Source organism: Ascaphus truei, chromosome 2 (assembly GCF_040206685.1).
Source record: "Ascaphus truei isolate aAscTru1 chromosome 2, aAscTru1.hap1, whole genome shotgun sequence".
Classification (NCBI taxonomy): Eukaryota; Metazoa; Chordata; class Amphibia; order Anura; family Ascaphidae; genus Ascaphus; species Ascaphus truei.
In genome coordinates, this window is record NC_134484.1 from 255,728,682 (window position 1) to 255,744,454 (window position 15,773).

Below are 15,773 nucleotides of genomic sequence, written 5' to 3' on the forward strand. Positions count from 1 at the left end.
CATTAAAACAAAAAAAAAACATTAAAAAAAAAAGTGCATTCAATAAATTACTCTGCTTCCTCTTATTAACTATATGATATTCGCCTACTAAATTCACGATAGTTAAACAAAGCACGCTAAATAATGATAACGTCCCACACATTTACAATCACTCGACTACTTGACCTATAACAAAGGCAAGCAACATATGGATAGAGGGTAGCAAGTGAATAGAGAGTAGACAAACTAAATAGACATTTAGTGGTAAGGTTCAGTAATCTACGGGTACCATAGTAATACCGCGGTAAAAAATAATAATAAACGGTAACCCGATATGTGATTATGTATTACTGGGTGCGGGATTGTGGGGTCACAGGTGCAGCTTTGAAGCTGTCGCATACGGAGTCTTTCACGGTGCTGTCAGACTCAGACATGCTCCTCTCACTCCCGGGCCATGCTCATCACCGCAGAGAGGGAAGAGGAGCGTCTGTCAGGTCCATGTGCGACAGCGTGAGAGTGAGCGAGTGAGCATCGAGAACCAAAAAGGGTCACAACCCCCCTCCCTTTAACACCTTCCTCCCCTTGGGGACTCTTAACCCTCCCTTATCTCCTAGGACTCTTGACCCTCGCCTCACCACAAACTTTCTCCTCCCACCCCTTATTAACCCTATCACTACTAGAGAGAAAGCCGAACATTGCAGAGATATTTGACGCAAATCCCTCCGGTTACCAGGGTTAATCCCCTCACCTACACTGCCCCTAAGGCAGAGCTCACACTGCCTGCTACGGCCGCGCGCTTCCGTGTGCGCCTCAGCCGTGCGCTCCTGCAGCCCAGCGATCTGTGAGCAAGCTGCAGGAGTTGGGTCGCAGCGATTGGGGGCGTGGCGAACACGTCACGGAGATGGTTCGCCTTTATTGGCTGAACCAGCTCACGTGACGCGACTGCAGCCCCAAATTTCAATTTGGGTTGTGGCGGCAAAATGTTACAGAATCAATGCTGTACTTTGCCGCCACAAGCAGTTTCTAGTGTAACAACTCTCATCCACTAGCCTCAAAGAGTGTCGAACGTGCGCATGCACGTAAGCGCAGGCACGTCGCATGGCAGGCAGTGTGAGCTAGCCCTAACAACCCCCCCATCACATCCTTAGATACTACTTCCATTTAAAAACACATTTCATTTACAAAATGTTAACACATTACATATTATTCAACGATTCTTAAAATATATTGTTTCTTTTGACAACACTTTTAGATATACTAGAACATTGACAAATGTATTGCGATAAATCTATTATCGCTAAGAGGTTTTTTTGTCCTCGCACAACTATTTCAGCAGCCGAAAAAATGTTTCCACGTCACCTGGATAGGACCCTGCAGCTTCCAATTGCTGACCCGCGGCCATATCTGGGGTCCAGAGGACATATTTGTCGTTTGTTTGCTGCAAAACCCAGCACACACAAAAATAAAAACAAATATCTGGGGATCCGTGGGATAACCAAATGTCGGGGGATTATGGATGAGCTCTGGGGTTTAGCCAACATTAAAAAATGTATATGTCCATTTGGGGTTGAGGGAACTGCATTACATATTTGTTTGATTTGCAGATTGTCAGAGTGTGTTGGTAAAACTAGACAGACTTGGCATGATTCATCTTTCAAATGACTCCATTATTTCTCTACCAATTTCAATATTCAAACAGTTTGCAGAACGCACACACACACACACCAGTGTGAAGGAGCATCTGCCATGGCATGAATACACAAACTCATGGATAGAAAGACACTGTGAGAGCCAAGAGATGTATTCCTAGAAAGCTTCAATAGATGTTTGAATTAGTGAGAAATCTGATGACACTTCATTTCACAAACCAAACCCATACAAAGAAACAAGCAATAGCACCGGTTATGCCATTGTTCACAAAACGTAGTTAAGTCTTAAATGGTATTGCTAGGGAATAGAAATAGCTTGCAAGATAAATAAACACATTTAAGCTTCTTTAATCTTCTTAGAGTACCATTTTTTCTCAACAGGCACAGTGATGTGCAATGTGCTCATGTTTGTACCTTCAAGCATTAAACGTATTCGGTCCAGTTAGTGATGTGCAACAAAACCACATATAACAGCAACAAATTTAACTCCTGTCTGTTGTGTCATGTATCAAGCTGGCCAAATTCATTAAATACATGCACTCTAAAGTAAAAATACTTTTTACTTCTACAACGCAGAGAACAGAATTTAACAGTCACTCCGTGTCTATCCCCCAGACCTCACAATTCAATTTCTGATGCATGAGGCAGAGTCGTGATAGACAATCAGGAATTTCAACTCCCACTTCAAAGACAGTGCTGGGACCTCTGGGCGACTCTACTCTGCTTGCATCAGCAGAGGATAACACGAAACAGGGGATGTGTTATTTGATGCACATGTAATGACATGTACTAATGCTTTAAAATCTCTCGCTGTCATTCCTCTACTTTTTGTTGTACTGTGCATGTGTTAAACACTGGTTCTATGGATGCTTAACACATTATTTGCTGAAGGCCAGGAACAAATTGCAAATCAGTACAATGAGAATCAATGACCTGCCAGTAAAGTGTCCAGGAAAGTTGGACACTTTTTTTTTTTTTTACCAGTGGACAAATTCATCATCATTGAGGATACACAAAGTTAGATACCCATCCCGGGTGCACAGCGTGGGCTCAGGCTCTGCCTCTGCCTCGACTACGTTGACCCACTTGTCTGATCAGTGTATGCCCCAGCAGAGACACACACACACACACACACGCAGCCCCTTAGCAGTCACACGCAGTCGCAGCCCCACACGCATGTACGCACGTAGCCACGCAGCCGCACACGCAGCCACACGCGCGCAGCCGCACACACGCACGCAGCCACGCAGTCACACACGCAGCCACGCGCACAGCAGTCGCAGTCACACACACACACACACAGCAGTCGCAGTCACACACACACACACACACACACACACACACAGCAGTCGCAGTCACACACACACAGCAGTCGCAGTCACACACAGCAGTCGCAGTCACACACACACACACACACACAGCAGTCGTAGTCACACACACACACACACACACACAGCAGTCGCAGTCACACACACACACACACACACACACACACACAGCAGTCGCAGTCACACACACACACACACACACAGCAGTCGCAGTCACACACACACACACACACACACAGCAGTCACACACACACACACACACACACACACACACACACAGCAGTCACACACACACAGCAGTCGCAGTCACACACACACACAGCAGTCGCAGTCACACACACACACACACAGCAGTCGCAGTCACACACACACACACACACACACACACAGCAGTCGCAGTCACACACACACACACACACACACACACACAGCAGTCGCAGTCACACACACAGCAGTCGCAGTCGCACACACACACACACACACAGCAGTCGCAGTCGCACACACACACGTCTCTCACACACACACACACACACGTCTCTCTCACACACACGTCTCTCTCACACACACGTCTCTCTCACACACACGTCTCTCTCACACACACGTCTCTCTCACACACACGTCTCTCTCACACACACACGTCTCTCTCACACACACACACACACGTGTCTCTCACACACGTCTCTCTCACACACACACACGTCTCTCTCACACACACACACACACACACGTCTCTCTCACACACACACACACACACACACACACACGTGTCACTCTCTCACACACACACACACACACACACACACACGTGTCTCTCTCACACACACACACACACACACACACGTCTCTCTCACACACACACACACGTCTCTCACACACACACACACACGTCTCTCACACACACACACACGTCTCTCACACACACACACACGTCTCTCACACACACACACACACACACACACACACACACACACACACACACGTCTCTCACACACACACGTCTCTCTCACACACACGTCTCTCTCACACACACACACACGTCTCTCTCACACACACACACGTCTCTCTCACACACACACACACACACGTCTCTCTCACACACACACACGTCTCTCTCACACACACACACACGTCTCTCTCACACACACACACGTCTCTCTCACACACACACACGTCTCTCTCACACACACACACGTCTCTCTCACACACACACACACGTCTCTCTCACACACGTCTCTCTCACACACACACACACACACGTCTCTCTCACACACACACACGTCTCTCTCACACACACACACGTCTCTCTCACACACACACACACGTCTCTCTCACACACACACACGTCTCTCTCACACACACACACACGTCTCTCTCACACACACACACGTCTCTCTCACACACACACACACACGTCTCTCTCACACACACACACGTCTCTCACACACACACACACACGTCTCTCACACACACACACACGTCTCTCACACACACACACACGTCTCTCACACACACACACACACACACACGTCTCTCACACACACACGTCTCTCTCACACACACACACACACGTCTCTCTCACACACACGTCTCTCTCACACACACACACGTCTCTCTCACACACACACACACACGTCTCTCTCACACACACACACACACACACGTCTCTCACACACACACACACACACACGTCTCTCTCACACACACACACACACACGTCTCTCTCACACACACACACACACACACACACACGTCTCTCACACACACACACGTCTCACACACACACACACGTCTCACACACACACACACACGTCTCACACACACACACACACACACACACACACACACACACGTCTCACACACACACACACACGTCTCTCTCACACACACGTCTCTCTCACACACACGTCTCTCTCACACACACGTCTCTCACACACACACACACACACACACACACACACACACACACACACACACACACACACACGTCTCTCACACACACACACACACACACACAGCAGTCTCACTCACACACACACACACACACACGTCTCTCACACACACACACACACACACAGCAGTCTCACTCACACACACACAGCAGTGAGATGCATTAGGAAGTGTCCCTCCTCCCCCAGCAGTCACACACACAGCCCCCAGCTCACCCGCAGCCTCCGGGAGCAGCGCGATCCCCACGAGCAGCCAGAGCAGTCCGGGCAGCCCCGGGGAGGAGGCAGCAGCTGCAGACATGACCCGCACAGACACTGATTGCTGCTCCCGCTCCCCTTCCTCCTCCTCTCCCTCTGTGTCCGCTTCTCTGCAGCGAGCTCCTCTGTTCACCGTCTCGCGACGTTTCCGTTACCACGCGCCCCGAAGCCGATTTCCCCATTGGACAAGGGCGGCCATTCTCGCCCCTCCCCGCCTGACAGTGACGTCGCCTCCCCCTTCCTAGACATCCGAGCATCTGCTGTATACAATCACAGGCCGGCCTTCCATTGTTCATTGGCCGCGCCTTCCTCCACCCAGTTCCTGGTGACGCTGCGGATGCAGTGGCCTCTGAGGCGTGTGTGTGTGTGTGTGTGTGTGTGTGTGTGTGTGTGTGTGTGTGTGTGTGTGTGTGTGTGTGTGTGTGTGTGTGTGTGTGTGTGTGTGTGTGTGTGTGTGTGTGTGTGTGTGTGTGTGTGTGTGTGTGTGTGTGTGTGTGTGTGTGTGTGTGTGTGTGTAAAAAAAAAATAGACTTGTAAGAATAAATAATTTATTAACATGTGCAACTTTGATAAATATATGTAGCCCTTTTTCCCTCTAATGTGAAGGGTCTACCAGTGCTGGTGGTACCTGTCACCTCACAGGGATCTGAGCCTCCGCTACTGGGAGCCTGGGGTAACGAATATACTGAGTGGCAGCGCCTCCACCTGCATTGGATGGGATAACCCCGAGCAGGAACTATTAATAACAGTCCACAGATTATAAGAATAATAAAATTTACTGTGAGCAATAACCATAAACCACATACAGGCAATATCAATACTAATGGTTACAGCTATACCTCCCAGGGCTTGTCCCACCACATGTATCCCCACACCGTGTCCACAGTACCAGAGGTGTCCTTTGGTCACTTCACCCAATAAGTGTCCCCAAAAGATGCCCACCCCTCTAGGCTTGATCAGCGCCTTATTATACCGGTGTTGGTGCACGTTTGGTGAATGGTACCTTTCGGGTGTGTCCACACCCGGGCGCGCTAACAACGAGAAGCAGGGGATCCGCCGATCCAATGATATCCTCCGCTGGATGGGATGTCTCCCTCTGGAGTGACTTCCGCAATGGTGGTCGCTCCCTCTCTGGCAGTCTGGTCACTGGCTAATCACTAAAAGGGCAGGATCCCTAACTGAAGTGGCCTTCCCTAAAGCAGTCACAATTTAGGGTGAGTTGAGGCCTATGGGATCTCTGGCCTAGTGCAGAGGGTCACAGACCCCTGCACCTATACAACCTCCCGTAGCTGTGTCCCAGCTCCAACTGACAGCAAGCCCTCAGAGTTCCAACTGTAACAACTGCCTCAGCAGGGAATCCTAACACTCCATTGGCCAGGCCTAGTCACCTGACTTCGCAGCAACCTCCCTTCTCCCAAGCTGCAGCAGAGGTAAAAGCCAAACCAGGGAACCCAGGCCACATTCTCCCCCGGTAATACACCAACATCCCCGCTTGGAAACAGCGAAACATAATATGACCATACACATATTTTGCACAATAAAAATGCAGATCATATATATACAACTTATCACGTCTTATCAGCTCTACATGAGATTATACATTTCACTGAACATCACTATGACAGATCTCACTTTACTGCGAGCCCACTGCTGAGCCTCATAATGGCGTGCCCCAAATTGATCATAGGTCATCCTCATTGGAGGCTGACCAACTCTTTGGCTCCGGCGGAGCTGCTCTTCGGGCACGCCCTCTGGAGAGTAATTCACATAGTCCTGAGGCTCAGCCTCTTCCCTTGAGGGGACTAATGTCTCTGCACAGTCTTGTTGAGGTACAAAGCAAGGGCTCTGTGGATCCAGAGGCTGGCTCGTGGGAACCACCCTATATGGTGTTTGTTTACAGGGCCCTTTACCCGTAGCTCCCCCGGGAGATGCCTTTGGAATTTGGGGGCCCCTTTGAGAGGGTCCCTCCATAAGGGTCATCAGAGGTGGTATCAGCTACAGTCTCTTAACAGCGGTTGGTCAAGTTCGGTTCTACATCTAAAGGAGTAGCTGGTATTTCCGGCTCATTATCTCCTACTTGAGGAATGGGAGGCAAGTGATTTCTATGCCATACCTTTACCCTGCCTTCGCAGTCTTTTATATGATAGACTGGGAGGCCAGGCATCTGAGACTCAACTTCATATACTCCATCCCTCCAACGATCAGCATGTTTATGCTTCCCTGGAATCCCTAGATTTGAAGGAGGACAGAGTCTCCATGACGAATTTCCCGATAACGAATTTTATGGTCATAGCGCCGTTTGTTACTAGCATTCAATTGAGATGAGGCTTTCTCTGCTAATTGGTATGCTTTCTGTAAACTGTCTTGCAACCGTTGCACGTACTTGAAGTGTGTCCTATTGGATACCCCATCGGTAGATATCCTCAGACGTATATCCACTGGTAGCCGAGCTTCTCGTCTGAACATCAGAAAGTAGGGAGTGAACACGGTCGATTCATGACAAGTGCAATTGTAAGCATGCACCAAGGATTCCAAATGTTTACTCCACTCCCTCGTTTGAGCGCCCGTTAGGGTGCTTAGCATGTCGAGGACAGTTCGGTTGAACTTCTCCGACAGAGCGTCTCCCTCCGGATGATAGAGAGTCGTTCGGGACTTGGTGATATTTAACAGCTTAAGCATTTCCTGGATGAGACTACTTTCAAAGTCCCGGCCTTGATTGGAGTGCAGCCGTTTGGGCAATCCATAATGAACAAAGTACTTTTCCCATAATACTTTGGCTATGGTAACGGTGCTCTGATCTTCGGTTGGAAAAGCTTGTGCGTACCGGGTATAGTGGTCTGTAATCACTAATACATTGCCGATGCCTCGGGCATCGGGCTCAATACAAAGAAAGTCCATGAATACGAGATCCATGGGCCCGGAGCTTTTTAAGTGCGCCATTGGAGCAGCCATGGTGGGTAGGGTCTTCCGTTGAATGCACCTGGAGCATCGCCGGCAGTGCTGTTCCACTGAATCTCATGCGTGGCCAGAAGAACCGTTCTCTTACCAACCCGAAAGTTTTATCCACTCCCAGATGACCATGCTCATCATGTAATGCTCGAAGGAACATAGGTTTCAGGTTCCGGGGTAGAACCAGCTGTCTCCTATCTGGGTGATTATGGTACTGCACCACCCTATAGAGTAGGCAATTGTCAAGTTCGAATTTGTCCACTTCCCTCATTAGAATGGCCACCGTTTCCTTGGGAGCACGTTTTAGTAATTCCGTCTTATCCTGTTGAATCACTTGACGGATGATACCGGCCACAGGATCCTGTATTTGGTATTGTAACAGATCCTTCCACGCGATGACCTTGTCAGGAGTGATATTCATTCCCTCTGGATGGCAATAGGCGACTGGAATAGTCTTAGATTGGCATCCCAAGGAATCTGCTACCCTCAGTTCAGAGAAAGCCACCCTATCTTCCACGATAGCAGCCATTGAACACATAGCGCGTAGCCATGGTCCAGGGATTTCTTCCCAGATGTCATCGTCTGGGAGGGTAATCAGTCCTGGCCGTCGGGACAGAGCATCGGCACCGATATTCAGGGGCCCTGGTTTGTACTTTAGTGTTAACTGGTAATTTGAGAGAGCAGCCAGCCATCGGTGGCCCATGGCGTCCAATTTGGCGGACGTCAGTATATACGTTAATGAATTGTTATCTGTCCTTACTTCGAAAGTAACACCATATAAGTAATCGTGGAGTTTGTCCACAATAGCCCATTTGAGAACTAGAAATTCCAATTTGTGTACTGGTTGGTTTTGTTCACTAGGGGTCAAGCTGCGGCTGACATAGGCCACTGGTCGGGCCAAGCCGGATAGTTCTAATGCAAGACGGCCCCCAGTCCATTGAAACTTGCGTCCACATACAGAATGTAAGGCCTCTCAGGGTCGGCATACGTCTGGAGAGGTGCCTTGGTTAGGTTCCTTTTCAACCCGATAAACGCCGACTCACAGGCGGTCATCCACTTGTCGCCAAAGGGTGCTTGAGCGGATGTGGCTTTCTGACCGGTGTCTTCTGGATACATTTTAAGAAGGTTATTGAGGACCTTGGCTTTGTTGGACTACCCTTCCGCAAACCGACGATAATATACACAGAACCCCAGGAAGGAGCGTAATTCCATGACGTTCTCTGGTCGGGGCCAGTTCACCACAGTGTTACGCTGTTCTCACCACGGACAAGGAGGGACCCCGAAACTGAGGTGAGATGGGTAACAAACTGCACCCACAGCTACGGGGACATGCCTGGAAAGTGGAAAATAGGCGTCTGGAACCGTCTCGGAGTATAAGATAAAGTAAAATACTCGCCAGACGAGAAGGGAGGTTCCAGAAGATAGTTGGTACCGAGAGCCTGGGGTCCAGAGCCGGGAGGTAGATCGGAATCCGCAAACCGAGGTAAAGGGGTCGGGGAGTCCAGGAGGTCAGGATAAAAACCAAGGGTAGAAGTCCAGAGCGGATCCACAGCCAGGCCGGTTCGGTACACAAGGGATCACTAAGGAGACAAAGAGACAGGAAATGAGGCAGGCACGACCGTGGGTAACACAGGTCATACAAAGCTATGCTCAGCCAAAGAATGAATGGCTGAGCAAGGTATAAGTAAGAGGAAGGACCAATAGGGAGAAGGCGAGTAACAAGGGAGCGGCCCCAGGGAAGATAGGGATTGGTAGGGAGAAACTTATCACAGCTACGCTAGATGTGCAGCTTGTGAGCGGTGCACGGGCGTCAGGCATGTGCGCCGCACGGGAGAGGCGCACGCGGCCTCAGCTGGGGGCGGGAACTCCTCCTGAGGGAGGACGTAAAGGTCCTCGGCCATGCGCGCGCATGCGTTCGTTCAGTAGCCGCCACGGGAAGCGGAGGAGAAGGAAGATCCCGCCCGCGGCGGCGAGGAGGCAGAGCTGGAGCGGAGGCAGGTAAAGTCGTGGGAGGAACCCCCTTAGAGAGAGGTGTTCCCCCGGACCTTACACACAGCTTCGATTTTAGCCATATCGGTGGCGATTCCATCTGCAGATACTATGTGGCCCACGTAGGTCACCAAAGTGCAACAGAAATGACATTTATCCAAGGATAACTTCAATCTTTCTTGGCCCAGTCGACCTAGTACTTTTAGTAGCCATTCCTCGTGTTCTTCCAGGGTTTTACCGAACACGATGATGTCGTCCAGGTACACTAGACATTCCCAAGGATTCATATCCCCAATTGTCTTTTCCATCAACCGCTGGAACGTGGCCGGGGCACCACATATTAGTTGGGGCATACGCTTGAATTGATAGAATCCAAGTGGACACACAGGCCGTTTTATTCTGATCCTTGGAGCTCATTGGCACTTGATAGTACCCTGACCTCAGGTCCAGTACGCTGAACCACTGGTTTCCGGATAGCGCATTTAGGAGTTCTTCAATCCGGGGAAGAGTGTACTGGTCGGATACCGTGCGATTGCTCAAGGTCCGATAATCCACACATAACCGGACCGACCCATTTATCTTCCGCACCACCACAATCGCGATGCATAGGGGCTACGGGATTTTGTGACTATGCCCGCTGACTCCATCTCTTGCAGGATGTCTCTCACATCTTCCACATCCCAAGGAGCTATGCGGAGGGACCGCTCCCGAAAAGGAGTAATATCACTTAACCGGATGGTGTGTTGGGCGCTGCGACTGCAAACTGTGGCGAGAGAGGGGTTAACAGGCCTTTAATAAAGGTATTATATCCGGCTGATTAACCCCAACTCGTAGTGGCAGTGAAGGGGTTAAACGTATCTGTATAACACTGATGTATGTGTCCGTGTCCCAGCCTTTTTATCACCATTTTGCAGACTGCTCCCTGCCTGCAGTAATAGAAATAAAGGCAAGTGTGCTATATTATTTTTAGGCACAAGATGGCGTGGTGAGCGCCGAAGCCAGCACTGATTGAATAAGCGTGGCAAGCGCTGGGAGGTCTGCTGTATAGTATGTGTAAGAGACGTGTTCAGAGGTACGCAATAGAGACTGGTTTTAAGGTGAACTAAAATAAGGCTTTTATTGCGCCTGCTTCTTTAACACATGAAAATCATCAACTGTATGCAAATAAGGGTCAAACAAAGCTTTTGCTCCACTTGAGAGTATTTCTAGTTAAACATATTAAGTCCAGAACTTCCTTTAGTTAGTATGTTTCCCAGCCCCAAACATATATTTTGATATGTGCAGATATACAACAGTCTTAGAAAGTAAAGCTTATCTGTCTCGCTAATAGCTGTAGGGGGGATCCTTCTCTGCTCTCCTGGCGCAGCCTTTTTGTCCTAAGGCACTTTCAGGTTTTAGAAGTCTTCTCCCCCTTGTTTTCTTGTTGTCTGGCTGTCAGTCTACAGCGCACAAGACCTCTCTGGCCCTTCCTGGTTCAGCCCACGTGTGAGCTCAGGAGTATCTCCTTCCTGTCTCAGGAGGAGCCTTTTCTCTAACAAACCTCCACTCAGCCAGGTGCTGGTCAATTAACCAGCACACTGCTGGATTAGAGGCAAGTTTTCTGAACAGGGATACGTCCCCTGTTACATACCTCCCCTGTTTGTGGGAAGCTCGGGCTTGCCACGGCCAAAGCCCATCCTTCCACTTTCATTCGAGATATCTCAGTGACTTGAATGAGAGTGAATGGAGGAAGAGTACCCTCAGTCACGCTGGGATTGGAGCCCTTTCTCCAGTTTAGTAGTGTCTCCTCCCAAAGGTGCTTGAGATCAGCTGTCCTCAGTCGCTCAAGGAGAACTTTTTCCAAGTCCAGTCTTTCTACTGACCACGTGGTCATGAGCTTTCCCCTGTGTTGGGCGCTCCTCTTTATGTATTGCCGACTGTAAGGTGACAGTCGCAGAGCGTTTATGCAAATAGCATTCTCTCACCATCTTTCCCATGTACTCCATTTTCGCACCAAATGTCCACTTCATGGTATCACAAGAGCGCCCAAGAACAGCCACGGAGCCCTCAGTTCTTGAAGCTGTCTTCCTGCACTTTTTCCATTCAATGTAGTTGCCAGTTCAGCTTCTTTGGGATTAAGTTGCGATTCCAGCTCCATTTCCAGAGAATGTCCTATCTTTTCAGCTTCCTCAGCTAAGGATTCTTCTGGCTTTGATTCTGCACTCCTACCTCTGTATGTTGCCTGTTGGGCGGCTGCAGGTTTGGCTAGTGCTTTCTTAGGTAGCTCAAACTTCGTAATCTTGTTTTGAAGGTGAGTGGTGTCCCCAGCTCTCACTGTACCCTTGTCTTCACGGGCATTAGTTACTGTGGGATACCGATGCTTGGGCAGAGCCAATACCTTTTCCCGTATTTGAGGCATCTGTAAGTTACTGGTCTGCAGAGTCTCACTCTGTTTCTTGTGTGTATCCTGACATTCTCCTTTCAAGGTCTTTATTTCTTCCTTATGCTTTCTCTGAGCTTGCTTCCGCCTATCATTCATTATTTTGTGGAGCACTGTGAACTTCTTCGCTTGGGCCGCAGATACTCGTCTCCGTTTCTGGACCTTTTTGTGCTGCCTCTTGTACCGAGTCACCTGGCCTCTAAGCTTAGCCTCTAGCAATGCTTTGGTGATGGTTAGAGTAGCCTTCAGTTTACCATGCTGCTTTGCGAGGACACACTGGGTAATTAGACGTTCCTGCAGCACTTGTATTTCCTTAGCAGCCTGCCGATTTTCTTCCTGCAGAGTTCGCTGCTTCTCCTCGGCATTCTGGAGGTGTGTATGCAGACCTTGCAGTTGGTTCTGCAGTCGGTGCTCTGCTTCAAACTTTTCATCTTCCAACAGTTTCTTTATTTTTTCAAGCTCGTGCAGCTTTTCATTCTTTCCATTGATGTGGTCTGTCAACTCAGAATTTTTTTTTTTTAAATCTTAATTTTTTTTCTTTTTTCAGTCTCTGTACTATTCAGGGCCTCCTTGCAGTCCACCTTCCATTTTCGCACATCTGCTTGGAGGCGGGCTGTCTCCTGGCGTGAGACTTCCATCTCCAGGTTGAGGGTCTGAAACTCCTTCTGAGAGACTTTGAGATCTAAATTAAGATGGAGGATAGTTTTCTTTGAAATGTCGAGCTCCTCAGCGAGACTGCGAAGTTCCTTTCTGGAGACTTCCAGTTCTGTGCGGGCGCTGTTGATCTCATGGTGTGAGGCATCTAGTGCTGTGCGGAGTGTATGAACTGCCTTCTGGGATACGTCCACCTCTGTCCGGACACTGTTGACCTCTTGTTGTGAGGCATTCAGTTCTAGGCGAAGAGTGTGAACCTCATTCTGAGAGACTTCCACCTCTCTATGGCATTTGCGAACGTTTTGCTGAAAGACTGTAATCTCCTTCAGTGCCTCTTCATACATCTGCTTCAGAATAGCAATCATTCTATCAGATTGAGTCTGCTTTCCATCAATGGTGGTAATAGTAGTGTTTGCAGTATCTAGCTCAGTCTTGAGATCGTCCAATTCTGTCCTGGCCAAAGAGTCAATTGTGAGCACATTCTTCTGTAGCTCCACGTTATTTTTCTGTAGCTCTGCGTAATCATCTTTCTTCAGTTTCAGTTGTTCACGGAGCATATCACAGTCATGCCTGGCAGTTTTCAGGACAGCTTCAGGGCTGGTCAAGGGATCGTCACTCATTGGTTCCGGTTCCGCTTCCCTGGTATGGTTGGTTGAGGGTTTCTCACTATTAGCACCGGACAGAACACTTCTCTGGAGTACACGACTTCTGCCTTGGGCCCTCTAGATATTCGGTCATCCGCGGGACGAATAATCCATTTTCTCTAGGCTGCAGGGCATCTCGGTCCACTTTTTCCTCCGCGGGATCTGCGGACGTGTCTGTTCCTTTCACGGTAAGTGAAGAAACGCTTTTCTTTTTCCGCCTTTTTGTTTTGGATGACTCCATCCCATCAGGAATACTGGGGTCTCCGTCTTTATTTGATACTTCAGCAGCTTCACTGCATCCGCCAGGCTTTTCTTGCAGTTGCGTTAGCTGACAGGAATATTCGGTGATCTGGTGCTCTCGCTCTTGCTCCTGCCGATCGCATTCGTCATCATAAAGAGTGGCTTTTTCGGTTCGTACTGAGTGCAGGCAACCCCACCATTCTTGGGGTGTTTGATGGTTGTTACTCGGTTCGGGTTCCCATAAGAGATGTCTTCCTCCTTATCGGACTGTAAGGGCCACTCTTCCGTGGGGTAGGGTTCATTACAGGAACGCCGCATCTTGTCCTCCATTTTGGGGCTACGAGGTGTATTTTCTTTCCTGACCTAAGAAGGCGCTATTGCAGCTGTTGCCACTGTTTTTGCTAGAACCCCAAATTGTGGTAGTCCTACAGGTTGGCATATTTTGCTTGTAGAGGTCGTAGCTCTCACAGGCATCTCTGTAGACTTTTTCTTCTTCCCTTTGGTGAGTTTTCCAATATCAGCAGTTCTGTGCACGCATTCTCTCTCCTTAGTGATACTGGCTGTGCAGTTGCCAAGTAAAACTTCTGTTCCTCCCTTGGGTCTGCAGCGTATTGCTTGCTGCTGCAGTTCCTTGGCTCGTTGGAAAACATAGTCCTCTGGCTGCTGCCCTTTTTCTGGGGCCACGTAGGGACACTGCTCCGTGTGGCTGGGCTCTTTACACCAGGAACATATTTTCTTCCCCATTTTTGCAGAGTCTGTATTTGACTTCATCTGGGCAGCCATTTCAAATTCCCAGGGTATTTTTTTCTTCTTCTTAGGTGTACTCTTCACCTTGACCGATTTGGCACTATTTCTTTCACACAATGCCTGCTAGTGAAGCTTCCCATTTCCTTGCTTCAGCAAAGGCATTTGCTTTACACCATTTACTTGCTATGTGCAATCCCTCCGCTTCAGCAAAATAATTTTGTTTTCTGCTTGAGTTCAGTCATTTTCAGTCTCATCTTTGGGTATTATGACATTCACTCTTCACACTTTGGGTGCATGTTGTACTCCCAAGATACATACAGACTTTACTTGGAGAAAAAAAATATTCTCTTTTTTTCACTTTCACTCCCGGCAGGGCGACTAAACACTCACAGTTCAGCAATCCCTTTTTACCCGGCGGGGCAATTTTACACTCAGCACTTGCTTGCTGAAAATTCCACTGCTTCAGCAATTTTTTTTTTTTTTTACAGAAAATAATAAACAAAGCCTAGCTTCTATCATTGGAGCGCTACCTCACTTCTTGAATCCTAACTACAGCTGGAGGGCTAAGCCTCTTTACCAATGACAATATTACATCTTATTGTGATAGAAAAGTTAGGTTTACCTGCTTCAGCACAGTCTCTTTCTCTCCTCTTGGGATTGAGGAAAAGAGTCCAACTGTGGCTTTGTTCAGTGCAGTGTAGTTTTCCTGTTTGGGTGTATATCCCTTTAATTCTGGTCACAGCTGCAAATGATTCTGTGTTTTTTTTGTCAGGCTGTTTGCAAAACTGTATGTAGGCACAAGCACAAACATTTTCACAGGCAGTCTCCGGGGCCCCTTTTAACTTCAAGGGCCACCTCTTATCCCAACTTCTGACACCATATGTAAGAGACGTGTGCAGAGGTACGCAATAGAGACTGGTTTTAGGGTGAAATTAAATAAGGCTTTTATTGCGCCTGCTTCTTTAACACAT

General features: G+C 48.6%; 1 protein-coding gene across 3 annotated transcripts in view; it reads right to left on the reverse strand.

The window, feature by feature from the left end:
- The window catches only part of TGFBR1 (transforming growth factor beta receptor 1), a 52,329-nt gene extending 45,876 nt beyond the window's left edge, over positions 1-6,453 (reverse strand). The window contains exon 1 of one of the 3 annotated variants that reach the window (XM_075586149.1): positions 6,164-6,453. Coding sequence is in view for 2 of the 3 variants with exons in the window: in XM_075586147.1 (XP_075442262.1) it covers positions 5,119-5,203 (85 nt within the window). In the remaining variant the exon portion in view is untranslated. Of the gene's footprint in view, positions 1-5,118; positions 5,358-6,163 lie in introns of those variants that run through there. The other 2 variants (XM_075586147.1, XM_075586148.1) reach the window with 2 other exon arrangements.
- Between the last annotated feature and the right edge of the window lie 9,320 nt (positions 6,454-15,773).